General features: G+C 38.0%; 1 protein-coding gene across 8 annotated transcripts in view; it reads left to right on the top strand.

Moving 5' to 3' along the window:
* LOC126262232 (cap-specific mRNA (nucleoside-2'-O-)-methyltransferase 2) overlaps positions 1-27,242 on the top strand; it is a 275,061-nt gene that overhangs the window by 177,415 nt on the left and 70,404 nt on the right. For all 8 annotated transcript variants that reach the window (XM_049958694.1, XM_049958697.1, XM_049958700.1 and 5 more), the window contains one exon: positions 14,183-14,353. In XM_049958694.1, the coding sequence (XP_049814651.1) occupies positions 14,183-14,353 (171 nt within the window). The remainder of the gene's footprint in view (positions 1-14,182; positions 14,354-27,242) is intronic.

Genomic DNA, 27,242 nt, shown 5'->3' with positions numbered 1-27,242 from the left:
GGACTATTTGTCATTACAGATGTGAGAGCCACAGCTGGCTGTGTTATATGGAAGGGACTTCTTGATGTGGATTGGGTGGCAGCTGTCGAATACCTGCACTTTGGCAGCTGCCACCCATTCCGTGCCATAAAGTCCCTTCCATACAGCCTATCCACCTGTGGCCGTTGCATCAATAGTGATGAGCAGTCCCTCTCAAAATACATCAAGGGTCTCACTGAGGCCTTCACAGATCATAATTATCCTCCCAGCCCTTGTACAACACTGATCTCTCGTGCCTTATCTCTCTAGTCACCCACCACCTCCCAAAGTTTCCAAAGTTTCACTATCTGGCCACAGAGGAGCATTCCCCTTGTGACTGAGTACCACCCAGGACAGGAGCAATTGAATCTCATTCTCCACCAGGGCTTTGACTACCTTTTGTCACGCTCTGAGATGAGGAATGTCCTACCCACTATCCTCCCCGCTCCCCCTCTCACAGTGATATTTTGCCACCCACTGAACCTACACAATATTCTTGTACTTCCCTACACAACCCATGCTCCCAATTCCTTGCCTCATGGCTCACATGCTCACATGCCTGTCATAGACCTAGATTCAAAACCTATCCCATATACCCTCTCACCAAAATCTGCTCTAGTCCAGTCACAAGCATCACCTATCCCATCAGAAGTAGGGCTACCTCTGAAACCAGTCATGTGAACTACAAGCTAAGCTGTGACCACTGTTCCGCATTCTACGTGGTCATGACAACCAACAAATTTTCTATTCTCGTGAAGGGCCACAGACAAACTGGGGAACAGCTGGACTACCCAGTTGCTGACCTCACTGTCCAACATGACGTTCTGGAGTGACTGTTTGATAGCCTGTGCCATATGGATCCTTCCCACCAACATCCAAGTTCTCTGAACTGAGCAAATGGGAACGCTCCCTACAATATATCGGTTGAAACTTCCTGGCAGATTAAAACTGTGAGCCGGGCCGAGACTCGAACTCGGGACCTTTGCCTTTCGCGGGCAAGTGCTCTACCAACTGAGCTACCCAAGCACGACTCACGCCCCGTCCTCACAGCTTTACTTCTGCCAGTACCTTGTCTCCTACCTTCCAAACTTTACAGAAGCTCTCCTGTGAACTATGCAGAACTAGCACTCCTGAAAGAAAGGATATTGCGGAGACATGGCTTAGCCACAGCCTTGGGGATGTTTCCAGTTTGGGATTTAGGAGACGAGGTACTGGCAGAAGTAAAGCTGTGAGCATAGGGCATGAGTTGTGCTTGGGTAGCTCAGTTGGTACAGCACTTGCCTGCGAAAGGCAAAGGTCCTGAGTTCGAGTCTCGGCCCGGCACACAGTTTTAATCTGCCAGGAAGTTTCATATCAGTGCACACTCTGCTGCAGAGTGAAAATTCTCATTCTGGAAACATCCCCAAGGCTGTGGCTAAGCCATGTCTCCGCAATATCCTTTCTTTCAGGAGTGCTAGTTCTGCATGGTTCGCAGGAGAGCTTCTGTAAAGTTTGGAAGGTAGGAGACGAGGTACTGGCAGAAGTAAAGCTTTGAGGACAGGGTGTGAGTCGTGCTTGGGTAGCTCAGTTGGTAGAGCACTTGTCCGCGAAAGGCAAAGGTCCCGAGTTCGAGTCTCGACCCGGCACACAGTTTTAATCTGCCAGGAAGTTTCATATCAGCGCAAACTCCGCTGCAGAGTGAAAATCTCATTCTGGATATATCGGTTGTTCCTGTAACTCTCGTGCCATCAACCTTCATTAGTCATTGTTGTTACCCGCCTGTCTCCTTCCCTTTTCTCATTCCAGCACTACACAGCTCTCTGTTCTACCCATGCACCCACAGTCTGTTTGCTTCTACCCTTTTCTGTTGCCCCTCCCCCTCCCAACCCCACTCTCCATCTAATCCCCTGACTGCATCTAGCTGCCCTGTCGTCTTCCCACCTTGCCCCTGTATGCTCCCATAATCAGCACTATACCGTCTCCCACACCTACTCTGCTATCCCTCCCCCTTCCCAATCCAGCCTTCTCCTTACCTCCACCAACTATTTGCTTGTCCCATCATGCGCTGCCATTCGTGGGTTGGCCTTGGCTGTCAGAGGCTGTTGTGTTGTGTGTGAGTTCTTTTGTTTGTTTGTGTGTGTGTGTGTGTGTGTGTGTGTGTGTGTGTGTGTGTGTGTGTGTGTTCTGATGAAGACCTGTTTGGCTGAAAGCTTTGTTTGACAGTCGTTTTGTTGTGCCTATGTGCAACTCAGCATCTCCTCTTTTATGGTGTGTAGCAACTATCCTTTTCACAATATTGTTGTTATTCCACCCTGGATTTTCCATTGTTTGAAGATTGTGTATAGTGATATGAATAAATAATATATAAGAAAATTGCATATTGGTAGAAAATAAAAGGGCAAATACTATTTGTGTTGATCCCAAGCTCTGAGACTGAGGAGCATTCAGGCATAGGTTGAGCTTGCTGTCAGGATAATCTGGCACAATTAAGCACTGTTTAAATGTCTCACAAAATTCTTTAAGTCAGGAAGGTTAATGGAGCATGAGTAAGATCTATATTTGTAAGGTTGGTTGGTTGGTTTGGGGAAGGAGACCAGACAGCGAGGTCATCGGTCTCATCGGATTAGGGAAGGACGGGGAAGGAAGTCGGCCGTGCCCTTTGAAAGGAACCATCCCGGCATTTGCCTGGAGCGATTTAGGGAAATCACGGAAAACCTAAATCAGGATGGCCGGACGCGGGATTGAACCGTCGTCCTCCCGAATGCGAGTCCAGTGTCTAACCACTGCGCCACCTCGCTCGGTCTATATTTGTAAAATTCTAACCTTTGTAATGATTCTTTGAATTTTTGTCAACATGGTTGCACAGGTAGTGCCCTAGGTGGTGTGCGAGTAGCTTTGAGGTGTTATAGGAAATTAGATAAAAATATGGATGAGGTCTGTCTTTGTATCAAGATACAACTGAAAGGAAGAAAGAAAGAAAAAAAGGCGATAAACTGTTGCTATACTGCTAAATGATATTCACACTTAGACCAGCTAAATTTCATCAGTTTAGTTAGTTGTAAAAAAAGCTGCTACTTCAATGAAGAACTGCTACCTCATCATTTTTAGGTAGACAGTTGTGTTTATTTGCTGTTGGTTGTCTCATTTGAAACATATTTGTAAACATAAAATTCATTCTAATTATTCTATCTGTTTTATCTCTGTTCTATTTAAGTCATCTTCACTGTAGAGATGGGAGCAAATAGGAGAAGAAACAGTTTGTTATGTGTATATCGGAAACGCCTTCAACATTAATATGACATTGCATCAAAGATTTCGAAAAATTTTATTCTTACAAAGTGATAGCAACCATAGATGAGCAACAATTCACAAGTTTTCAGAACTAGAGGTTTCTTCATGTGCCAAAAGTGAAGAAACATGTGAAGGAAACACAATTTCACAGGGACTAATTAAGAAGGCCAATTAAAAAAAAAAAAAAAAAAAAAAAAGAAAGACATGAAACAGCTGTGAAAAATCCTATGTGGAATATGTGTAGTGTGTTGGATGAAACAAACCACTTGGTGAGACAATGGACCGCTGATAGGTGCATAAAAAAGGTGAACATTTTAGCTCAGATTTTGAAGTTCTACCCATCTTTCAAATCTGGTTGCAATGTGCATACAATGAAGAAAAACCTGTCATAACTAAATAATGTCCAACTTGTCTTTTATGCCCTTATCACCTGCCCAATAACCCCAATACATGACCACTAGTAATGACACATTTCCACTTGAGCTTATGCTTTCCTAACCTACACTCATCCCTTTCACCGTAACCTAGAGGATAACACACTTAGAAAAATACAGCTATGGAGACTGCATACAGCAACTAACCAGAAGTATTCTTGGCAAAAAATGGTGGAAGTGACATAGTTCTGGTAGTGAAGTCATAGTAGCTCAGTACATTTTGACTTGTGACAGTGAGAAGATTATGGCGTCTCACTCGTTAATGCATTTCAGTCATTCAGAATGACTACAACAATATAAAATTATGCCAAATATGAAGTCCACTAATAACTTTACATTTGAAAAACCTCACACGAGCTGACAGTCTTTGTAGTATTTGTGTACAGAATGGGATGAGTAAATGCATTTTGCTTTTCATTTCAAAAATCAGAAGGAATCATAATGAGTGATGAATGATTCTTCTAGGAAATTAATAAAAATGTTATAACAGGAAATACAAAATTCTGCAAATTGCTAGCATAATTTTTTTGAGTTTAATATTTTCCTTATGGTGCAGTGTCAGTACAATCTTCTTTTATCTCAGTGTTGAGTAACCTATGCCTCCTTTGCGATTATATTGAATAATAGAACTTGTAGCGTACCCAAATTATGATATCGGTTTCCTCATTATTTTGTAGTTTACTGGGGATGAGGGATATATTAACTCACAAAATTGGTACTGTAATTAATTTTATTGGGAAAAGTTGCCCATGGAGAATTGTTTGTACACTTGAACTGTGGAAGCTAACAATAAGAAGATGGATATTTTAATTAATAATACACAGTTTAAAAACGTGTACTTTTGGGAGAATGCAGGATAAATGAACTACTTTCAGTGTAAAAGATGTGTTCCTGATCTTTGTGAAGGCAGTCTCTTCAACATGGAAGTGTAATAAAACTAATAGACATACTCAGAAATTGTGGTAAAATGATTGCTGAATTGTGACCATATTTCTCAGTTGCTAGAAGACCCTTCTGATATCCTCCATTTGTTGATTTCCTAGGCAGTGGGAACAGTTCATGTCTGAACTGCTATTTCTAGGGGTCCTAAGGAGACAATACTTTAGTGAGCAATCTTGTTGTTATCATTGGGTGGACCGATGAACTGACCTCCTGGTGGCATGGAGGTAGAGTTGTCAGACGTACAATTTTAGTCAGAACAACAAGGAATTTTCCTGATTTGTTCTGGGTATGGTGCAAACCTTTAACCATATGCCAAATATTCTGATTTTAACATGAGGTATAATGACTTATATTTTTTAACCTTCCAGTACCAAATTGTATGATGTAGATTACATTTCTCATGCTAAGACATGCATGTGATGGCAGTTGAGACTGAGGGTGAGACGGATATGACGTCAGAAGCAGAACTGCATTGTGTGAAGTCTGTTCACAACGAGATGAACGAGGCCTGCCTAATTCTGGCTCAGCAGAAGTTGATCGACTTCAGCCTGCTCATGTGTTGTGTTGGCCGCTGCAAACCTCAGCGATCCAACACACAAAGTTGCGCTGCAGCCATTGCGAAGTGATTGTTGTGGTGTGTTCTTTTTATTGCAAAAATGTAAATTTTATTACTGGCTCTTTTCAGTTTCAAATTGTCTGCGATATGGCATTAGGAGCAAGAAAGCACCATCATTCACTATGAAACTATGAATTCTGATTGGAGCCCTTCTTGGGCATAAATTGATACCGGTATGTAAGTGCAAGTGTAGTACTAGCACTGCATGACGGAAGTGCGGCTTGTTCTTCCAACACCGCACCCCCTCAGAATTTTCTTCTTTTTGTGAACAAGCTGTACTTCCACTCCATTCAACAAGGCACATTGTTTTGTTCGTTTCAGGAGCAGGTTCAACACTGTATCACAAGCCATCCTATATTTTACATTTTAGAACTTATTTCTTTGTGGAAGTAGTGTGTTCAAAATTGTTGGGACTGTGACAAAGCCCATGAAAAGAAAATTAGATATTCAAACCAGCACACACCAGAACAGAAGACTGCAAGTGTATCATTCGGTTTGGGAGAAAGAATTTCCAGAATTGCAGCCAATTCCAGGAAATGTATATAAAACAAGGTGTACATTATGAGTTGGAAAAGCTGGAGAACGATTTTCAATTTTACAGACGGTGTAACTGATGTTAGGCATCATTTTAACAGTGTCAACTACAAACGCAGATGCTTAACATTGGTACAAATCACACTGATGAAAAGTCTCTACAAAGTGGACTCTGTTGAAGCAGACAAGGAATGTAGTAGGTGCTTGCTAATTTCAACATTTCTAATTTTCAAGGTAATAATAGACCTGTTTAGGCAATTATAAAAAGATGCTATTATTAGTGCTTCTTTATTCATTTTCAGATAATAGCATCTGAGCTTACATTCATGTTTTACACAGTTAAACATCATCTGAGTTATGCCAGCACTGACTGCAATGTAAAAATATCTTCTCAGTTATTCCCTGATTCGACAATTGCAGATAAAATCATGTGTGGTAAAACAAAATGTGAGGCATTAATTACTGGTGTTTTGGGACTAAATAGTGTCAATAATTTAACTCAGAAGTTGATGGATAAGAAGTATTTTGGTCTGTGGTTTGACACTTCCAACAAAGTTAGTCAAAAGTGTTATCCTATTTGTGTAAGTTACTTTGATGTGCTAGCAGGCCAGGCGTGTTGCACAGAATTCTAGATTTCTATGGGGACTCTGGACTCTGGTGAATCTGCATCTGCAATGTCTGAGCAGATCTTGAAAAGGATTTCAAAGCACAGAGTTGAATTTGTCCCAGGTTTCAAGTTTTACTGCAGACAGTACAAATGTATACTATGGGGAGAAAAACTGTTTACGTTCACTTAAAAAAGGAAAATCGTGGTATAGTGACATCAAATTGCTGCGCACATGTAGTCCGTAATTGCTGTAAATCTGGTATAAATGCTACGTCAATAGATATTGCAATGTTAGTTATTAAGACTTTCCAACTATTTCTCATATTAAGCTAAAAGGGTATCTTAATTGAAAGATTTCTCTCAATTTGTTGGTGTGGAATGCAAGTCTTTGCTGAGACATGTACCTAAAAGGTGGTTAATCCTAAAGCCTGCCATAGAAAGATTGTTGAAAAATCTTCCTGCAGTTATATAATACTTTTCTAGTGTAGATGATTTCCCCAGCTTCATTAAAACAACTTGATAGATGTGTCTGGTTCAGAAAAACAACTTATTTTAGTGGAATTATATCTACAGTTTTCCTTGCACTTAACTGACATTTTTTCGAAGGGTGTACTCAACTCAGAGAAAAATGAACTGACAATTTGTGAAGTACACTATGTGATGGAGAAAATAAAAATGGAGGTAGAACATATGATGAATGATCTGCATTTGGTTATAAGGTATATCCTTTTCTTGTTACCACTATTTTGCATGGAGATTGGTACAACAATACTGGTTCAGAATTGCCTCTCCTGTGCTCACGCGAATTCTTCTTGTTAGCTTTGATCCTCTTGATGCAGGATTCTCGGCGCGTCGCAGAGAGATGAACAGACGGGTATCATCGCCGTGAAAATATGAGTAAACTCTGCTATCTTGATAACGCTTTTTAATGTACAATTGGAATACATATTTTTTAACAATATCAACTTGGCAGAACTCGCATACGTCCGCCCGCTATCACTTACTGAGATGACCAGACTTTTTAACAATATTAACTCAGCGGAGCACGTAATACATCCGCCCGCTATCACCTATGGACACAGACAGATGAATCTAAAGCAATTAAAAAATTGAAGAGCATCTCTTTACCTCTTTTGTTTTGTATGTCAGTGTTATCTATATATAGATAGAAAAGAATGAGGGAGAAAAGAAAAGAAATAATAATAATAATAATAAACACCAGATATTACAGCAAGCATATTATTAAAGATACCACAACAGATAAATGCAGACTTTGCAAACAACAAATAGAAACAGTAGATCACATAACAAGCGGATGTACAATACTAGCAAATACGGAATACCCCAGAAGACATGACAATGTAGCAAAAATAATACATCAACAGCTTGCTTTACAACATAAACTTATAAAACAACATGTTCCCACATACAAGTATGCACCACAAAATGTACTGGAGAATGATGAATACAAATTATACTGGAACAGAACCATTATAACAGATAAAACAACAGCACATAACAAACCTGACATCATACTCACCAATAAAAAGAAGAAATTAACACAACTGATCGAAATATCCATACCCAATACAACAAATATACAAAAGAAAACAGGAGAAAAAATTGAAAAATACATCCAACTGGCTGAGGAAGTCAAGGACATGTGGCATCAGGATAAAGTTGACATTATACCAATTATACTATCAACTATAGGAGTCATACCACACAATATCCACCAGTACATCAATGCAATACAGCTACATCCAAACTTATATATACAACTACAGAAATATGTAATTATTGATACGTGTTCAATTACCCGAAAGTTCCTAAATGCAATATAACACATACCATACAGTTAAAAGGAAGTGACGCTTGATCAAGGTACGCGTCACTTTCCATTTTTAACCAGACTTAACGTCTGAGAAAGTAAAGAAATAATAATAATATGTTACATTATAATTGCCCCCACTCTACACTGATGTCGTATAGAGGTGCACAATGTCTGAGTTTATTTCTCTTCTTCTGGGTTGATAACCCTGGCCATATGGGCATAGCCTTTATTTTTCCATCATTGGAGTTATCCTCTATTGTTACCAGTACCTATAGGCATGTCAGCTCCCTTAACACATACATACATAAGTTCTCCTTCCCAACAAAGTGCTTGCCGTAAGCGCAGAGTACCATTATTGTCGTTCAATATTCATGCGCGTACAGCTTGACGTCCATTACCGTTCTTGCTCAGTTTCACATGTTTATTACAAAGTCAGAGTGCTCGTGTTGTGTGTCCACATAGTCTTCACTGCACAAATTCGTGAAGCTCATGTTCAGCGGCATGATGTTTTGTGAAATCTTCGATGTGGCGACGACTGGTTCCCATATCAGTGGCCCGAGGAAAGTATTTCACCTCTTTGCACACACTTATTCAGTTGGGATACCAGCTGTACATCCTACATCCACCGACAAGGTAAGTTTCTTGCTGCTTTTATGACGTTGTCGAGCACCAAAAATTCATGTTTTTACTGTGTTGTCGAGCACAGAAAGTTGTTTTTACGACATTGTTGAGCGCAGGAAATTCATGTTTTAGTTCGTCTAGTGCACACCCACATATCTCACACGCACATTTAACACTTTGTAGGCAGGTTTCATATATTTTTGAGCGTCTCTCATACCGTTGCATTACACAAAGTTTTTATAGTGTCCTTTCCACATACACATAACAAAAAAAGTACAACTACAAAAATAAACTTATCCTATTCATTTACTGACGTGTCATTATCGTTGCTTACAGTCTGATTGTCACATTGTTTAGTAAATTTTGTTAAATTATAATTTCAGTACATTGTTCAATTCCAATTATATGAATACACTTTTTACTCTCTTTTGATTCTATGTTCATTACATTACATTGATACAACAATAGATTCGTTTTTCCTTTATGGCATAAACTGACATACATTTCATTTCATTTTACTGTGACTTCTTGTTGGAGCATATTTATCAAGTTCACAGAATTAAAGAACTAAGCAATAGTCATTACAACAGATTCTACATGCTGCTTAAATAACTACTTGTGGCCCCGCCTCTCTAGCATTCTCCAGTAAGGATCTACACACTACAGGGTTGAGGAAATTTCACAGAAAGGCATTTATGTGCTGAGTTATGTCTCATTGCTGGTCTTAACTGTGTTCCCAAGAACAAAATAGTTTGTTATTTATAAACACAACACAAACCTGACGATACCAATCATATTGAATACTTATTCAGTGTTTAAAGTACACCTCAGTAGTTATTTGTTATGTTCATCGTATAAAGGATAACCATTTCATATATCGAGTATACAGAGTTGTATCATCAGTACTATATGTCATGTACAATGAGCGTAAAAGAGTGTTTATATAAGTAACAAACATGCAAAAAAAAGTTTTGTGTTAGGTTTTGACCCCTTTATTATTTATATGAAGATTGTATCTGTTCTTTCGGACACGTCTGAAAGAACAGATACCATTTGTGATCTTGCAGCTCTCAGTGAATGAAATTACAATGAAATCCATACCTGTAGCCGCTTACACGCTTTGATAAATATCAACGGGGACAGTTGAAAATGTGTGCCCCAACTGGGACTCAAACCCAGGATCTCCTGCTTACACGGCAGACGCACTATCCGTCTGAGCCACCGAGGACACAGACGATAGTGCGACTTTAGGGACTGATCTCTGGCACACTCCCTGTAAGACCCACATTCCCAACTAAAGGTCTGGATTTCATTGTAATTTCTTTCTTCAAGAGCTGCAAGATCACCAATGGTATCTGTTCTTTTGGACATGTCCGAAAGAACAGATACAATCTTCATATAGATACGGCCTACTGGCCAATGATCTTCTTCATTGTGGATGCACTCATGCCCGAACTCTTACAGGACTCAGTAGATTGACTGCTGCGAGTAATGAGCGTAGTGGGCAGGGGCACTACAAATGTAGAGTGTGGACAGTAAGATGGTAATGTGGGTCTTACGGGGAGCGTGCCAGAGATTAGTCCCTGCGGTCACACTAAGCTCTGTGTCCTCGGTGGCTCAGACGGATAGTGCATCTGCCATGTAAACAGGAGATCCTGGGTTTGAGTCCCAGTTGGGGCATACATTTTCAACTGTCCCCGTTGACATTTATCAGTGCCTGTAATCAGCTAAAGGTCTGGATGTCATTGTAATTTGATTCCTTGATTATTTGGTAGTGCTCCACCTTAGTTCAGCCTCGTGTTATGCGACGTACTGCAACAGTATTATTCTACACATATTTTCACACTATCACATTCATACATATCATAAACTTCAAACTATATTTACTTGTGGTGCGGCCCTTTCTTATGTTTATATGGTACCTAACATATGACAAGTATTTATCTTTCTTCACCTGTAGGGTGTGTCGATGCGTTGTTCCCTGGAAGAAAAACTACATACTAACTTAAAACTAAATCTTCATAGACAAGTGTACAGTGGCTCAGTGTTCACTAACAGCTCTTTCATATATTCCATTGTGTATTAATTTATTTCAGTGTGCAGTAGTGCTATTACAAACTCATCTAACATCATGTGTGCGCCTCTACTTACCTTGTAAATCTGAAAGGTAAAGTGTATTATACACATGATGCGACCTCTTATTCAGTTTGCCACTCATATTGTACTGTCTTATTTACCTGCAGCAAAGGTTGTTTGGTCCCTTAATTGTAATTAGTGCGTGTACTTTCAATACTTAAATTTGTAACTATATAGATGCAATGTAATAGTAACATAACTTCAGTAAATATTTTGTAGTTTAGGTTCCCTTTCCGTGTATATAATCCCTTAGCATAACCTTTTTTGTGTGTGTTGTGTAGAGAGTGGTAGTTGTAGTATAGACTCTCCATTAATTTTCTTTGCCCAGTTTATGCAATAGGCTCTAGAAGTGCTAGTGCAGGCCGTAGGTCATAGGGTTTGTTTGTTTTGGGTGCTCCAATACTTTCAGCTGCATCTGTCTGGTACGCAAGTGCTTGTGGTTTGTTGATTAACTTTCTCCCCAGTGCGCATGCGCTGCATTTATCTGTTACTACTAACGTCACGGCGAGTTGTGTATTGCAATGCGCGCTATCATGTGTTTCACAAGTTTGTTTATTCATTTACCACTGGGCTATGTGGAAGGTGAAGCATTGTGTTCAAAGTATCGTCACCTCTAGACACATAAAAGAAAAATTCTTCCTTGTTACATCCACTCACCTTATCATTTACACATTTGTCATATAAGAAAAAACCTGAACAAAAATTTTCCGTATCAACTAACAACATAAATTCAGGAATGTGAGTTTCCAGCATCCTAAATTTAATATTACTATACATATATACAACTTAAGAAGTGTATAAATGGCTGCATACCCTCTTCTTCAATATATAAACGTTCTCAAGTCTTTGTGAGGGTAAAGGCCCTTGTCTTTACCCATATTTTCATATGCCAATCAGTATGCTCCCAGGTAGGGAGCATACATTATGTGTGGTCCAGTGTATAGTAATAGCCACTTACGGTTCAGTTTTCCAGTTTTTTGGGGATTTGGGATGTGTTCTAAGTAACACCTTTTGTCCTATGTAAATCTGTGTTGTACCTTTCAGCTTTCTGTCATAAATTCCTTTCCTGTATTTAGCCCAGGTTTCAAGGTTGATCACTGCTTGTCGTATTTTATCATCCAGTGATAATTCCGTTATTGGTTTCTTGGGTAAAGATTTTTCCCATTCATCTATCTGTTTGCAATTGAACAGCAGCATTTGATGTATGGGGAAGGTTGTTAACAACTTGTAGAAAAGGAGTGACATATTCAATCTACTTAGTATGTTTACAAGGTATATAGGTTCTCACAAACCTGTTGAATTCCTTAAACACCCTTTCTAAGGGGGTTGCTTCGGGATGAAATTTGGATACTAAAATGTGTTTGATTCGTTTGGAATCTACAAACTGTTTCCCTTCTCTTGCAAAATAATCCTCTTTAACTCATCTTATTATTGAACTGACTGTAACTTTCTGTATAGCATATAGTTTTTTGTATTTAGTGAAAATATCGTACAGACCTACTAAATATTTTACTCCCCCTTTACCTCTGGGACGCGGTTCAGCCATATCTAATGTTACCTTTTCTAGAGGTTTCTTAGCCACAATGGGATGTAGTTCTATCTGTTTGGAGATGTTAGAATGTTTTGCTTTCTGGAAAACAATACTCTTTCTTACCACCTGTAGTACTCTTTGTCTAAGGTTGGGGAAATAACAGTATTCAACTATATTATTAGTGCATTTTGCAGTGCCATAATGGCCCCTAAGTATTGGGTGTGTATAAGATAAAATCATCCACATATTCCTGTGGCAAACACATCCACCATTGTTCTAGTTCGTGAGAGTTTGTGTGGAACAGAACACCTTTGTGAATAGTAAAAAGCCTTTTTAATTTTTTACTGCCGTTAAGTGTAAATTTTGTTCTTACCTTACTCCAGCGTGTGTTTTCCTGCTGTAATTGATCCATATGTTTACACCTGTGGACGTAGTATGGTCGGAGTGTTTTTTCCTCCATCAACATAGCTATTATTTCACCTTCCTGCTCTAAAAGACCATTGAATTCCTCTAAACCCTGCAGTAGTTGGGAAAGAGCATCAGCTATTATGTTTTGATTTCCTTTTACGTACTATTTCAAAGTCGAATTCTTGAAGATACATGAAGAAAAGAACAAGGGAGAAAAAAGAAAGAAATAATAATAGTAAGTGTGTTACATTATAGTATGATAGTGATGTCATATTGATGTGGATGTAGGCACATGTTATCTGCTGAAGTTCTCTTTTCTTTCAGTATGCTCCAGAACACTTCTTCCTTTCTAGGCATTGTTATTGAACTCTGTCACACTCAGTATGTTTTTATACACTTTTCTTCACAAAACTGGTAAGCTCAGACACCTACATTATTTTATACATTGTGGGCATCTGAATCTCCATCCTCTCTGCAGATGAAAGTGAACGACTGTTTTGCATGCATCACCTGCGTCTCTTATATAACTTCCCTATCAGATTACATGCCTGCATTGTGACCTAGGCATACTCATTATCCTGGTAGAGATTGAGCTCTAGTGCTTTTTGTTGGGCTGTCTGTACCACTGAAACTTCTGATTCATTAAAACTGCTTGCCAGAGTGATACACAAACCTACATTACTTGTGAAAGACGAGGGTCGAAGTTTGAGTCCCAGCATAGTACAACATTATACAATGCCAGGAAGCTTGAATACACTGTCCATTTAGCTCTAGAGTGACAGATTCATTCAGTGTATATCATTCTTCCTGAAAACTTAAAAGCTGTTTTAGTTTACATTTATAATTTGCGAGAAATGTTTAGTTATAACCCAGAGGATAATACAGGGCAACTTGCAGTGGATGAAGTCTTATTTTGTTCACTGTAACAAAAGATAATGTTGTAAAATATTTGACAAATGTACATAATTGTAATTCATGTCAGTCAGTGTAGAAAAGCAAGGAGGCTTTTCGCAAGAGACAAATACTAATTACTTTGTATGTGTAACAGGTAAGAGACATATTTCATTTCAAATGATTTTATTTGCTTGGGAAAAAGTGTATGTTGGGGACCAGGTCAAAGAATGCAGGTAACTACGTTGCAAGTAATAATGTTATCTCAATTTATAAATATTTGAAAGTAAAGAAATTCTGGATAAATGTAATGTAATACTCCTTTTCCATTTTATCACAGATGGAAACAGTAGCACTGAATGTTGGACCAAAAAATGAAGAAGGATCATTTAATGATCGATGTAAAAAGCGAAAGTTGGACCCTTCTGAACAGCTTAGGGTGCTACAAGATGAGGTTACGAACCTAGAGATTAAGTGGCCTTTTGAGGATGAAGATATAAAATGGCTTACAGTAAGTATTTCCTCCAATCTTCTCATTGTAGTAGCAACTTTACGTGTTACTACTTCAGTTATTTGAAGTCATAGTTTAACATTTCAAGCTTTGTGATTAAAAATGTGCTTGTATACCATTATAAACAATGGATAAGTGTAAGAGAACTACCATTACACTGATTTCATCCTTTATTACAGTAATAGAAAATATTGAGTGGAATTTTAGCAGTAGTATGAGTAAGAGGAAGCACTCAACATGCAGATGAATACAACAGATAGGTAGAAAAAAAGAATTTAAAGATTTTAGCTCAAGTTAAAAATTTCATCAGAGCACCCTTTTTGGAAACTGGTGGTGGGTGGGGGTGAGAGAGAAAGACAGAGAGAGTGCAAGCTTTACATGATCATAACATTGAGACAGGCCAATGAAGCAATTTATTGCATCAGGAGAATGGACCCAATGTTCTGCTGAGTGAACCCTATCAGCTTTCTTTAACTTTAAGCATTGTGCATGCTTCATTGTATATTACAGAGAATTGGCACACATGTTAAGGCAAACCAATCATTAGAGGGAATCTCTAGGCTTCTGTCACATCTCAGTTTTAATGGCTTGCTGAAGTATATGGGACTTGCTTAGTCCACCAGTATTTCTGCTGCCGCCCTTAGCTGCATATTATATTACAATGGTTCTTATCTCACAAACTAACATTCCAAGAATGACAGTGGTAACAAAATTTCTGCTGCCGCCCTTAGCTGCATGTTATCTTCCAATGGTTCTTATCTCATAAACTAACATTTCAAGAATGACAGTGGTAACAAAATTAGTTAATTGAAACTGAGCCTGTACAGTGTTCCAGAATTTTTTTCTTTTATTTTAACATTGCAAAGGATCCTTTTTATATTTAAAATTCTTGCTGTGTAGCAGGAACCTCTAAAATCGTGCCACACCAGTGATGGTGAGACAAACTTCGAGAGTGGCGTCACTATTATTTGTGTGGCAAATGGTTCTGCTTTTAGCTACTGTGATACAGGAGGGCATGGCAAACACATCCCTTGGGGATCGTTATTCGTCTACTACAGCAAATAAACTGGTGTGTGGATTGGCAGCTGTATCACTTCTTTGAAACTTTTGTTACATTAATTCATGAATACAGTTGTTCGCTTGTTTTTCTGGATCTGCTTTGATTTGGAACTAGTACTGTTTCGAGCTCACATTACTCACAGTCATGGACTTTATAGTGTTTATCGCAATCAGCTTAAGTGTCCATCTTGTTTCCACCTACCATGGTGTTTGCCACAATGACATTCCTAGTTTGTGTCAGGCTATGACACAGAAACGGTATGGAGGTCATTCAGTGAATAATGTGCTTCAAATTTTTTTACAGCCATTAATATAAGTAGGGAAACGTCCTTTCAAGTGCTTCAGTTTTACTGTTTCTTCTGCAAGTGTGCAAAATTTTTGACAGAGCTATAGTCAACAGTCTAAATGGCACCTATGCAAGCCGCTCATTACTAGCAACATTCTGCAGTTGAATTCATGGTTGCAGAAAAAGAAATTCAGGTGAATATCCATAGACTTTTGTGTGCACTGTGTGGTAATGATGCTAGTGGTAGGGAGTACTTTTGAGCAACAGGTAAAGAGAGTTATAACATCAGAAGTGCAGAAACTGACCTCAGTGATCGGCTATGTTCTGGACGTCCTGTCACAGCCACTGGTCCTGACATGGAGAATCACACTCGACAGTTGGCTGTACAGCAATCGATGAGCATTGGAAATGTGTGTGCAGTGATTGAGAGACTCTTTGGTATTCAAGTATATGCTGAAGATGAGTTTCACTAGTACTAACAGCAGACCTCGAGAGTCAAAGAAAATCCATTTCATCTGAACAGTTGGAACAGTGTGAGGCCAGTAGTGTGGCCTTTCTCTGTGATAGATAATTACAGGTGACGAATCTTGGGTGCGTCTATTTGAGCTGGGGGGAGGGGGGGGGGGAGACAACTGCAGTCACTAGAATGACGCCACTCATAATCACAAAAAAAGAAGAAATTTAAGGCAGCTCCCTCTGTTGGCAAGCTCATGGTGACAGTTTTGTTGGGATAGTGATGGAGTCATCCTCATGGATGTGTAGTGAAATTTCAATGGTATATGTAAAGACTCGGAACAAACTCAGAACCATTTCCAATGTGTTTGGTCTGACAACAAGAATGCAAAAAAATATTACACCAGCATGGCAATGCGAGCCTGCACATAAATCTCAGAACCTGGGAGCACATCGCGAAATTGTGTTGGACATCATTGCCTCATCGTCCCTATAGCACAGACCTCGAACTTCCATCTGTTTGGGTCACTTACAGATTCTCTGTGTGGGACACACTTTACACATCATAAGTGCTTAACGAATACAGTGAAAACATAACTTCCTGCGCAGGATAATAGCTTTAACTAACAGGCAATACATGTTCCAACAATGCTGGTGTAATGCCACAGAATGTGATGGGTATTGTCACCAAATTCTAACTTTTAAGAATAAATGTTTGGGACATTGTTTATTGAACAACCTTCATACTAAAATGACTTAGAAACAGAAGAATTCTTATAGAAAAATCTACATGCCCGCAATCAACACAGTTACAAATGGCAGCATATCTTGTCGAATACAGAACGCACATAATTCCACAATATCCTGAATTTCTGTGAGGTTGTTTTGATGCAGACCTAATGGGTGTAGATAACCAAGACTTAAGAAAATTAATAGGAAGGAGGAGGTGTTAGTATCCTAAGAAGTTCAGTGTAATGGTAAATGGTAATGATGAATGAACAGCCCCATTTATACTCACCTTCACACACCTATAATAACAGAATATGTTAACATTGGTTTAACTCAGTTTGAAGTGTGATCCTCTGCACCCTACCCAATGAGGTATTTTAAATGCCAATATTAGAGACAAATTACCATAAATTTCAAATGTCTGTAACTCATGGCAAAGCCACATATGAATTTGAAACACTGTTTCCTTCATCTCTGTTATACATGTAAACTGCAGTGGGAGTTTTGTAGTCTGGAATCGCAAATACTCAACATCCACCAGAGGAAAGAAAGTCTAGGTAACATGGTTAAATACTGAATTCTTATGCTGGTGTGAAAAAAGCCTAACAGATTATTAAACTATCAGTACATGCAATGTAATCCACCAGTGTGACTAAAAAGATCGTGGATACTAAAGTAACCTTAACACAGACCTATTCTTAGGAAGCTAGAACAAACACCTGTATGTGCCAGTGCTCCTGCAACATAACATTTGCAGTAAAGTCAATTGTGGTCATTAGCAGATGCATAGTGGAGCAATAAGTGATAGACTGCCATGTTTTCTGCACAGTCAGGTAAGGAAAACAAACAGTTAGATCTCAAGCAGCTTAACTACCTATGTAGAAACATCCCAGGACCAGGAAAACTGGGCTAAAACCTTCAGACTATGTTGACTTGGCTCTGATATTTAAGATTATACTCTGTCAACAGAACATATGGAGTTTGATGTTTCTGTAAGGAAACCAACAATACTTTCATCATAACTCCCAATTGCTATTCACTTCTTAGCTCAGGATAAACCAAAAGGCAAAAGAAAGCATTACCACTGAAATGATCTCCATATTGCAATGGAATATTGTGTCTGGATAAATTAAGATTATTGAGACAAGGAAGACTCTCCCCATGCTTTTAGCTTCCAAAGACAGAGGGAGAGGGTTGAAAGTCTTCACAAATGTTTGGGGGGGGGGGGGGTCAAAGGAAGAGGAGGCTTTTAGGGTTTAACATACCATCAGTGATCAATTAGGAGTTCATGTGAGATGGGACACAAGCTCAGAGAGGGGAAGGAATTTATCCATGCCCTTTCAGATAAACCATGCAGGATTTACTTTCAGTGATTTTTCTAAATCAAAGAAATCTTAATTTTCCCTCTCCCTCAAGGATGTGCTGCATAACCATCTCAGATATTTATAAATGACATTTCGCTGTTAATGATGTTTTCTTTTTATCAGATATGAATCAGATAGCTTTTTGACTTATGAATGGTGGGCTCCAAGTGGTTCCCAAGTCGTGCAGCGACCGTAAACCATGAAATTACCAAATATGCAGCAACCAGTCACAAAACCATGTTTTATTTATTCACTTTTGCAAATTGATTTCAACTGATTAATAGCCATCATCAGTGCTTTCAACCAATATGTGCCCTGAGTAGTAATACTGTCTTAAGCAGAGGTCAAACAATGCCCATGCCATTATATGAAAACGAAGCAAGAAAACTGGGATGGATGGTTGCATTTTCCACTTTTTTATGTAATACCACACTGCATTCATCATCTACGTTTTTGCCATTTTCAGGAGAATGTGCAGTATTCATGGGAACCAACTGCAGTATCCAGCCAAAGTACAATACAACTATGAGAATTACATAAAAGAAATAATGGAAAGGATGCTCCAGAAGCATCAGATGCAAAGAGTTTTAATAAGGAATGTACGTAGAAGAATAGGGAGTATTATGATCACACTCAAACCCCAAGGAATTCAAAGCAGGAGACTAGGTATTATTACATAATGAAAGTTAGAAGAAGGCAGTCAAAGAAGTTACCAAGCTCATGAAGAGGAGCTTTTCATGTTGTCAGGACTCTTGGATCAAGGATCAAATGTCGTACTACAGTTAATGAATAATAAGTTCATAAGAGTACATGCAAACATATTAAAGCAGTTAATTTAACTTTAGATGTGAGGTTGTGATAAAATCAAATTTGTTTGATCTGAAATATAAAGGAGGAAGTATAGGTTAAACTCTACCTTAAAATTGACCAAAGAGGGATATATGTATAGGAATTCTAAAGGTATAGTTGAGGATGACACTGTGATTGGTCCTCGGGTCACTTTGCCTTTATTAGCCTAACCTTGGCAACAGTAGCAAACAGGACAGATGGGTAGCATGTGCATGAAATGGAAAATAAGTTAGGATTACATAAAAGAGCAGTGGAAACAAGATCCAATTGGAAAACACGCATTTCCGTTTGTGTTGCCGACTGTCATGACCCTCATAACCAGAGGAGTGATGCTTACATCTCAGATGCAGTATGCAATGTAGAATGTGGAAAGAAGAGAAATGTCACAACCATTTGCATATGAATGGTGATCTAGCTCATGGAAAAATCTCACAAGAAGTGCATCCCCATAGTGAAATTATTCCTAATGCCGGTGCTTCGTCACTGGATGCACATATGGCAGATGAAGATATTTCTGTTAAAGGGATGTATTAATTGTATCAGTGGTAGAATCTGTGTTTATACGGTTAAATGTAAAAAGGAAAAAAGTCATGTATGTATGTATGTAAGAGAGATGTAATGACTGAATCATGAAGGATTGCCAGGAAAAAAAGAAGAAGAGAAAACACAATCATAAAAGGCATATTTTAGCCTTGTAACAAAATTAGAGACTTAACATTGCAAGCTTCTTTTGTCAGTCCATTAAGAGGTCACATGAATCGGGAAACCACCGATTTCACACTCACTGATTGAGAATTGAAAGTGAAAAGTAGTGCAGTCATGTGTCATCTAAAAGCAAACAACTCCAAATGCCCTTTATAGAGGCCCTCAAATGTGAGGCATGGCAGAGTTTGGAGTTCACTAAACGACATCAGCCTTGGATGAACGAGCCTACAGCAGATACTTTGTAAGTGAGCATTAACTCAATTAACTTCATGCACTATGAAGGACTTGGAAAAGCTTTCCTTTACTTTACTTTTGATTAAGATTATTGGTTTCCATCATACATTTATCTCTATGTACCTGTGTTTGCATGTCACTTCGACTGCGATGAGTACTTGAGCCTAAGGGTTCAATTAGAGCAATACAATCTGGCACATCCATGGTTTGAAATCCCATTTCGCATCTGACCTGAGAGTGAGCTTCTAAAATAAGTATGTTGTGACCCATGGTGTATTAAGACACCTGAAACAGTGTATTGCTAAACTACCAGCTGAAAGCAAGACAGGTCAGTAGTTTATGAAAAAGCACCTGCTGGGTATAAAAATAAGTCTAATTTCTTCATTTTTGCTGTTGCAAACTTCCCAGCAATTCTTGTCTCATATGCTATTACTTGTACTTAAAAAATTACGTTGTTAAACAAACATCTGTTGTTATTTTCATATCGTAGTAGATAAGGAAGTTCAACATATTAACCATACGGCAAAATACTGTCCTCTTTGCATGCTGTCATTTGTCAGAATTTCATTTTTCTATTGCGAGGGTTCCACAGGATAAATTGAGTTAACTGCTGGCTCTGCAGGACTCAAATCCTCCTCATTCTTCAGAACACCACGATACATACGAGGGTAATCTCAAAAGTAAGGTATCCTATTTTTTTATAAGTACATAGACCTGTTTATTTTTACAATAGTTTACAGCAGTTTACAGCTTGAACATTTAGCTATTTTTCGACATAATTGCCATTTCTGTCGATGCATTTTTGTAGATGCTGCGGCAGTTTTTGTATACCCATGTCATACCAGCTCACCGCCATGCCATTCAGAAAGTAATGAACCTCTTCTTTCACCTCGTCCTCGGAACTGAATCACTGGGACCACAACTAATGCTGACAGGCACTATGAGACTCTGAAAAAACTCAAATGGGCAATTCAGAACTGAAGAAGAGGAATGTTGAGCAAGGGCGTACTCATTCGCCATGATAACGCTCGCCCACACATTGCTCGTCAAACCGTTGCTCTCCTGCAACAGTTTCAGTGGAACATAATCACCCACCCACCCACCCACCCTATTGTCCTGACTTGGCACCCAGTGACTATCACCTGTTCCCTAGGTTAAAAGAACATTTGGCTGGAAAGCGATTCAGCTCCGACGAGAAGGTGAAAGAAGAGGTTCATAACTTTCTGAACAGCACGGCAGCGAGCTGGTATGACATGGGCGTACAAAAACTGCCACAACCTCTACAAAAATGCATCAACAGAAATGGTGATTATGTGGAAGAATAGCTAAATGTTCAAGCTGTAAACTGATTTAAACCATTGTAGAAATAAACAGGTCTATGTACTTATATAAAAAAAATAGGAGACCTTCCTTTCGGGATTACCCTCATATATTGTTTAAGCATAGTTGAGAAAGTCTATATTTGAGAGGGACAGGTTTGGTTTATTAACATGCATTGATACAATAAACCTTTCCAAAGTAATGCGTCTCAAATGACTGACTATCTTTATTATCCAATTGATATTCTTTTTTATACATCATTGTTAATGTTGATCCAAGAAAGACTTCTGCTCTAAATATCCTTTGGAGCCATATGCGATGTTGAGGTCTCTCTGCTACACCTGTGCTGATCAGAGAATCAGTTGCTACATCCTCAATTGTGCACAAAACCCAATGGATACCCCAAACAGAAATTATAAAATACCAGCAGAATCATAACCTAGCACACGTTACATAAATAAATATCGTGTTTTATGTTTACTTGTCTTGTTTCAATACAACATTCTTACGATCAACATTGACAGTATATGAGAATGCAGGCTTTCTCGGCGAATCTCAATGATAAAATCTTCTCGGGTTGACAGCCGAGTCAATGTGTTGACTCGGCTGTCAGCACGAGAAGATTTTATCAACACTGAAAGTATTCATGAAGACTTCCCAGACTAAAACTTTAAAATACCTACTCTCTCTCAATCTCAAACTTTTTTTGAGATACATTGGCTGTTTTAATATTTCATTCTCTCTTTATCTTTTCATATGTCACCTACATTTCGTATGCAGCAGAGTGTGACCCAATTTTTAACAACTGAACATAGTGACTGCTATTTTACATTGCTAAATTCGTAATTGAATTTTGTGCATTAGGTTACTTAATATCAAAATATTGCAATAACTGTGACTATTAATGAACTGATAGGCAATTCAAGATGAACCTGACAGATCAGACTTTGAGAGTGGGAGAATCAAATTTTTTGCCATATAGTTTGTTCATAATCATTGGAGGAAATTTGCAGTGCATATGGTGGGTATGTGACATTCTGTTTTTTTCTCATGGGTTAATTAGCATTCTGTGTAGTTTCTGAATTGTGGACTGTGATATCAGAAGCCAAACAGGACTCCAGATTGGTCAGTGCAGGTAGCATTCAGTGGCTAGGTGAAGTACAAAAGAGATATCTTTACATATTCCAAAGTATGTTCTTACACATTTCTATCTACTTAGTGACGGTGATGTTCGGAAGCTGATACGAGGGTCATTCAATAAGTAATACAACGTATTTTTTTCCCCTCAAAGTGGAATGGTTTCATTCAAGATATTATTATCATGATAGTGAGACTTCATGTTTAGACCTTCAGCAGGTACTCTTCTGTCTACCGGTGAATCATTCTTCTGTATTTTGTCAATGGCAGTATTCTTGTTACAATCTGATAATACATAATACTGGTAGTAACACTGCTTTCTTGTATGAAAGCGTTGCCAGGTGAGGTACAACAGAGATATCTTCACATATTCTGGAGTATGTTCTTACACATTTCTACCCGCTTAGTGACGGTGATGTTCGGAACCTGATATGAGGGTCATTCAATAAGTAATGCAACGTATTTTTTTTCTCAAAGTGGAATGGTTTCATTCAAGATTTAAATACACCATATTGTTCCCCAAGTGTTAGCTATGAACATAATCTCCATCCAGTTCCGTGACTTTATGCCACCTTAATGTGTAGACTGCATGCCGTCATGATACCGTTCTACTGATCTGCACCTCAACCAAGTTCTTGCTACATCAATAACTTTCCCATCATTGATGCCACACTTCCCACAGAGTCCATCCTTTAATGGGTTTGACATCCTGTGAAACATTACTAAATGCCTTCTGTGCAAACTACGTAGAACAGGTAGTTAGGAACTACACTTTTTATGAGAATATATTGGATCTGTGAGGATGTCAAACAGTGATTACCAAAGTACAAAGGACAACTAAAACAATCAGAAAGATATATTTGTTCAGTGAAGTAGATAAAAGATCAATAGTGTCATACCTCAATAAGGAACTTGAAACTTTCAGCACAGTGCAGGAGGGTGTAGAGCCACTATGGCTCAATTTTAAAATAATAGTTGACCATGTACTGGATAGAAATGTATCCAGTAGAACAGTTCATAAAGGGAAGGACTGTCCATCATATACAGTCACTCTAAAGTGATCCATCTCGATCCTATGAAATTCTGGAGAAAGCAGTATATGACAGTAACATTAAGTTCCTAGGAAGGAACTGTTTATTGGGTCCTCATCAGTTTGACTTTTAAAAAGGGAGCTCTATAAATGGGGGCCCTATATTCATTTCTAAATGACATTTATAATACTCTCACTGCAGAAAGTATGCAGCAGAATTATTCCTTGATTTCACAAAGTGCTTCAGTCTCACCAACCATGAATTACTCATGAAAAAGCTGTAATAATATGAAATTAGGGGAAAGTGCAATGATTGATTTTGATCATACTATCATTGAAACAAAATACAAACATTTGTAATCGCCTCAAAAATTTTTGGAAGCATACGATTAAAGGAGCAAGCTGTAACACAAAGCAATTCCTCAAGGTTCCACCCCTCATCCATTTCTGTTTATTATACTTATCAACAATTGCCTCAGAAATTGAGAAAGGTCTACCAGTAATATTTGATGGTGACACCAGTGTACTATATCCAAATCAATGTGCTAACGAACTCTGTAACATGATTTGTGATATAAGCTCCAAGCTGGTTAACTGATTAAATATAAACAAGCTGTTAACTCAATATAGACGAAACTGTATACATAAAATTTTGCCCATCACATATAGTTTTATCAAAGGTAGATAATGTAATCTTTGAAATGTGCCCATAACCAAGAGTTAACCAACAAATTCCTCGGAATGTGGATAGATGACACTCTGCGGTGGGACATACATTTAAAAACACTTAGTAAATAGACTGGGCAGGTTGTACTATTCATCTAATGTCCTTAGTAAAGTCTGTGACACCAGAACACTAAAATAACATACTTTGCACAAGTACACTCAGTACTCACACACTGCATTGTATTTCGTGGTGTCTTTCGCAGAGAGATATGTATTATGCAGAAGAATAGTGATTATGAGAAAAGTGCCTTTCTCCTCCAACACTGAACATCTATTTCTGGAGTACTATATCCTACCGGTGCCTTGTATTAATATTAACAAAACAGTAAGTTTTACTAAAAATAAGACACTCACCATCATCAAACACGTCATTCCTGGGATGTATTTAAAGTTAGTCAGTGGCTATGTAATGGGTGCAGCATTGTGAGGAACATGTGAATTCTTCTGTACAACAATCTACCTGAAAGAGTGAAGTTGAATAGCCAAGGATTCAGAGTAAAAATAAAAACGTTACTTCAGGAGAACTGCTTCTATACAGTAGATGAATTGAAAAATGCCAGTTTAAAATAAGTGAATTAAATATCGTACATACCATAAGTTTATAGCTGATATAGTTCATTTTACAGGTGTATTATGAGTCTAAAATAACCAAGTGAAATATTTTCTTTTTTAAAATTAATGATGTGGATGTTAGTACACTAATTTTTGCTGACAACAAAGTAATTGTTAGAATGAAAATGACTTACAAGAAGCTGTCTTTAAATTAAGCAAAATATCCAGAGAATATCTCCATCACAAAGACAAAATCAGTAACATTTTTTGGACACCAGCCCAAGCGAGCTAAGACTGAAATTGACAAGCAGATCATAGAGCAAGTTAATACATTTAAATTTTCATGATGCATTATTACGTACAGGGCAAACATTAAAATACAAAATAAGTTAGTCCTCTCTAATTATTTCTATGGAATTTTACCCAGAACATCAGAAAAGGAAGTCCACAGAAGTACTCTACTTCTGTAAAGTAATAGCTACATAGCTATACCAGTACTGTTCTATAGAAGCGAAAACCGGGCTCTTAAGAAGAGAGATGAAAAGAGCATAGAAGCTTATGGAATGGTTTTCCTTAGATATGTGGCTAGATATACTTTCACTGATAAAAGAGAAATGATGACACCTGAGCTGATCTGAATAAGTGAAATGTTATTGACATAATAAAGCATCGTCATTTAAGATGGGAAGAACACACAGACTGTATGCCAGATGCAAGAATCACCAAAGCCATAAAACAGTGTAAACCGAGAGGCAAAAGATCTTCAGGAAAACCAATGAAGAGATGGCTTGACCAATTTTGAAAGAGAAAGAACAGAGCTAAAGGCCCAATCCTTGATGCAGATGATGATGAAATATGTTCTTAAATACCATAAGCTTTAGCTGATTTGTTTGATTCTGTGTATGGAACTGTTGTTTTTCTTGTTACAAGTTTATTATATTTATACAAATTGTAATTGTGACTTGTCCCATATCCATGTGTAGCAGCATGCAACAGGATTATGGGGATTAGTAAAAATAAAACCAAAATCGAATTTATAGATAGCTACTGCTAGAACAACATAACTATTATTGTCTTCATCTCCTTGCTATGGTGTGAGCTGTATATTCCATTCTTTCTGGAATAGTGATAAAATGAATCTCTCTACTTTTCTTTCCCATAAGGTTGTTTTATTTAAAATTTATTTTGTTTAATAATAAGGTGCACGCAGTTTAAAGAAAGGTACCTATTTTCTCATCACCAGTAGGATACATTCATGAGCAACTTTCGCTTTTTTTTTTTTTTTTTTTTTTTTTTTTCCCATCTGGAACCTGGAAGTGCTCAGCGACTCTACTTATTTTGTTTGGTGGAAGAAGAAACACCAAACAGTCGCAGTTTGTGTTTATTTGTAACCCATCTAAATTTTGGTCACTGAGTGACCATCTTCGATGCTAGAGGTTATACAGCAACCCATGTGAATACAATCATGTACATGTTGGGACCAAAGTGCAATTATGCAAATTTCACTTATAAGTTGATGGTACATACTAGCAGATAAAGTTAACAAATTACATCCTGTTATTTGGCATATTTCCTCTGGGAATATACACATCAAGAGTTCAAACTGCACTGAGGCTGCTGTTTACAGTTATCTAGCAGGTGGCCTCAGTGTACATCATACATGACTATGGTGCCCTCTATACATGTGTCATGTATGTATGTATGTATGTATGTATGTATGTAGTTGATTATTTGTATTATTACAATAATAGCCATTTGAAGGAAATATATTTTGTTGCTATACAGTAAAATTGACAATGATGGTGAGCGGTATTAAACCAGTACAAATTCTTTCTAATCAAAGTGGTAGTAGTATGAACTACATTGTGTAGGTGGCTATTGATATGTACGTAATTGCTATTCATATTTTATCAAAGAAGAATGTTGTGTATAAATCTAGAAGAATCATACATCCATTGGTTTCTATAGAACTTAACAACAGCAGTTAAAAGAGGATTATATTAAAACCACAATTATACACACCATTTGGGCACCTAGTGGTGCTTATTTGAACTAGTCAGCCTTTTAATTATTGTAAAGTCCATAATTTCGCATCACTACCAGTACTAAAATAAATGGCAGACACAAATGCATCTGGATTTAAAGTTCATTATTTCCAGTTTAATAAATAATGGAACAAAATTCAACTAAAGCTGATTAGTAAGCATAGTGACAGCTAATTGCTGAGCAGCTCAGTAGCTTTTACATGATAAGGTGTCCTCACATTTGAATTAATATGAGAGTGCATATTGTTATGGTACTGACAGATGTTAAAGATAGTAAACTATTAGATAAACCACTTACATGTGTGTGTAGGAGGTGGATAGTTGTAAATATGTCATTCATGATGGATCCATCTGGCTTTTGTGGCCAGCTGCTAATTGGGCAGCATTGCACCACAAGATG

This window comes from Schistocerca nitens, chromosome 6 (assembly GCF_023898315.1).
Source record: "Schistocerca nitens isolate TAMUIC-IGC-003100 chromosome 6, iqSchNite1.1, whole genome shotgun sequence".
In the NCBI taxonomy this organism is placed as follows: Eukaryota; Metazoa; Arthropoda; class Insecta; order Orthoptera; family Acrididae; genus Schistocerca; species Schistocerca nitens.
Note: the sequence above shows the minus strand (reverse complement) of the source record. Positions and strands in the feature narration are given on the sequence as shown.